Source organism: Laccaria bicolor, genomic scaffold (genome assembly GCF_000143565.1).
Source record: "Laccaria bicolor S238N-H82 LACBIscaffold_59 genomic scaffold, whole genome shotgun sequence".
Taxonomy (NCBI): domain Eukaryota; kingdom Fungi; phylum Basidiomycota; class Agaricomycetes; order Agaricales; family Hydnangiaceae; genus Laccaria; species Laccaria bicolor.
Window position 1 is genome coordinate 37,852 of NW_001889930.1, and position 2,545 is coordinate 40,396.

Here is a 2,545-nt window from a genome sequence, read left to right on the forward strand (position 1 = left end):
TCTTAATGCCTTGACAAGATGAATCACATATATTCTTGACAAAGCCCATAAGGAGTATCCATATATTTCCAAGCTCAGATCTCCTCTCCCTCTTGCCTGCGAAACATTTAGCAAAGATATTGGAACAAGTCTCCATGAAAATGAAAATGCTTGGGGATATTATCTGGGAGTGATATTTGCAATATCTAATAATCTGTTGGATATTGCAGACTGACCAGTATTTTTGTATTTGTACTGATGACTGGACTCTTTCCAGATTCTTACCTTGTTTGAGCCAACCATTGCTATGCAGTTCTGACTAATTGCCACAATGAAGATATCTGGTAATAGTGATTTCATTGATCTGAGTAAACACTCAGACATTGATGTAGAGGATACACTTACTAAGGTAGGTGATTATTCCATTTTCCTTTATTTCAACTTACCAGAGATTAGGTCTAGGCAACAAGAAATAATGCAATTGCAACCATTGGGTCAATGACCTCTGAACTGAAGGAGTTTCGCTTTAAAGGCATAAGGCCAACTCTGGTAAAGGCTGTCTCTGATGAGGACAAGAAAAATAACAAATTTAATCAAGATGCTCAGATTGCATTTGGGTTGGTCCAGATCCTGAATGCATGGGTTCGTGCCCAGTGGAAACTTGATATGAAGATTCTGTATGTAAACTCACACCAGAGCAAAGTGCCTTCTTGCAGGAGGACCTAAAAAAGAAGGGTTGTGCTCTTCTACCATCAGACAAAGCTTTACCTGATGTTGACACATTTAACCTGGATAAGGTTGCTGGCTTGACAGACAACTACATTGAGGAGATTTCCAGCTGCATAGACATCCTTTTGCATTCCTACAGCTCCTGGGCCTCTCAAAATCAAAGCTCCACACAGTACTTTACCCTCCCTGGGTTATTCCATATGGACTCCATGGAAGGGGGGTAGATTCCATGAAATGGGGGATGGATTCCATACTTTTCCAGATGGATTGGAGTTTGACAAAGAAGGCATCACAATTTTCTGCAGCAACTCCCCTTGGTCCACACTCCCCATGCCAGGTAACTCTCTGACACTTATGCCTTTGCCACTTCCCAAAATACCTGAGCACCTTGGCCCCAGCAGCTTCTCAGAATTCATTTCCCCTCTCATTGCCAGCAACCCTGATGCAACTCCTCCACAAACTAGCCAAACAATGGATGCCAAGCACCAGAGCAAAGAAAATCACAAGGCAAAGAGGAAGGCTGAGCGTGTGCTGGCCAAGAAGGACCAGTCAGCATGCAACTACAAACTGTGTTGGAATATTGGAAGAAACCAGATTAAAGGATGCTGACACTCGATTTGGGCATCAGGAATTCTGTTCTGTCTTGTTCTGTGAGCATTCCTTCTGGGTGATTCCGCGGAATTGTTTGATCAATTTGGCAGGGCCCTCTGCCAAATTTGATTCCTCAAGACCTCTGTGGCAGCACCAATCCTCTGGCCTTTGCAGGAGCTCAGTCAGGGTAGGTACCTGGTGAGGAATGTTGACATATCCTATAGTGGGGGGCAAACACATCCAGGGGTACGTTGCCACAAAGCTTCTGAGGCAGAGGCTTTGGAGTCCCTTCTGAGGAACAAAGCAATGGATCAACTTGCCAGCCATCAATCAGGCAAGTACATACCTCTCAGCATGATCTGCCCCATAGGTCTAACAAGCTCCAGCCATCCTAGCAGCATGGGCACCATGTCTCTATTCCTATTATGCTGACCACCTCCAGCAGCTTTTGGACCATGAAAAAACCCTCCATTGAACCTTCAATAACAGCATCTTTGCCATCTGATGCTTCAACTTTGGCCTGTGAACTGTCTGCTACCATCACAAAGACCACACCAACCTGCCCTATAGCCTTTGTGCCCTCACCTCCCTAAGCCCACTTAGTTCTTTGGGAGCTTCAGCTGGTGATAGAATTTCTGCCAGACTCAACAATTCTCCTCCCATCATCCATGGTCACACACTCCAACACTCCCATCTAGCAGGGAGAAACACACTATTCCTTCACACAGTACATCACTTGGGGTACCATCTGTTGGGTTGATTATGGGTTTCAGACCACAACAGATTTCTTCAATCAGCTTTCAGAGCAGGACTTAGAAGCAGAGAGGGCCAAGGCATCACTCAATGGGGTTGTCTCTTTTCTGTAAACTTGACAAGCTTTAATGCAAATACACAAAATACATGCCAGTGTATCTTGTGTAGAATTCAAGAAAGGAGGTATTCAAAAGTGTCACACAGAATTCAAAATAGTATGCAGGGGAATTGGAAATCTCAGTCCATGGCTGAGTTTCATGCCACCTTATGGTATTCAGTCAATAAAATGCTTTTTGACATAATGTTGCTTACCTGGCATAGGGCTAAGAAGAGATTTGTTGCTTGAAATATCAGAAATCTCCTTCCCCAGGTATAACTGCAACTTGTTTCTTCATGGCATTGAAGATGTATTGGATAATATATGATCCAAATTCTCAGTACTTTATTGTGCCCTACCTATTCCTGTCGGACTCCGGTCATTCCTGTGGATTCC

General features: G+C 43.9%; 1 protein-coding gene across 1 annotated transcript; it reads left to right on the forward strand.

Moving 5' to 3' along the window:
* Nucleotides 1-310: 310 nt before the first annotated feature.
* LACBIDRAFT_334090 (uncharacterized protein) lies at nt 311-1,892 on the forward strand (the record flags this gene model as incomplete). Its single annotated transcript, XM_001888801.1, has 8 exons — nt 311-388; nt 442-656; nt 683-928; nt 1,014-1,256; nt 1,303-1,358; nt 1,451-1,486; nt 1,524-1,545; nt 1,745-1,892. The coding sequence occupies 8 exons, from the start codon at nt 311-313 to the stop codon at nt 1,890-1,892; spliced, it is 1,044 nt and encodes a 347-aa protein (XP_001888836.1).
* Between the last annotated feature and the right edge of the window lie 653 nt (nt 1,893-2,545).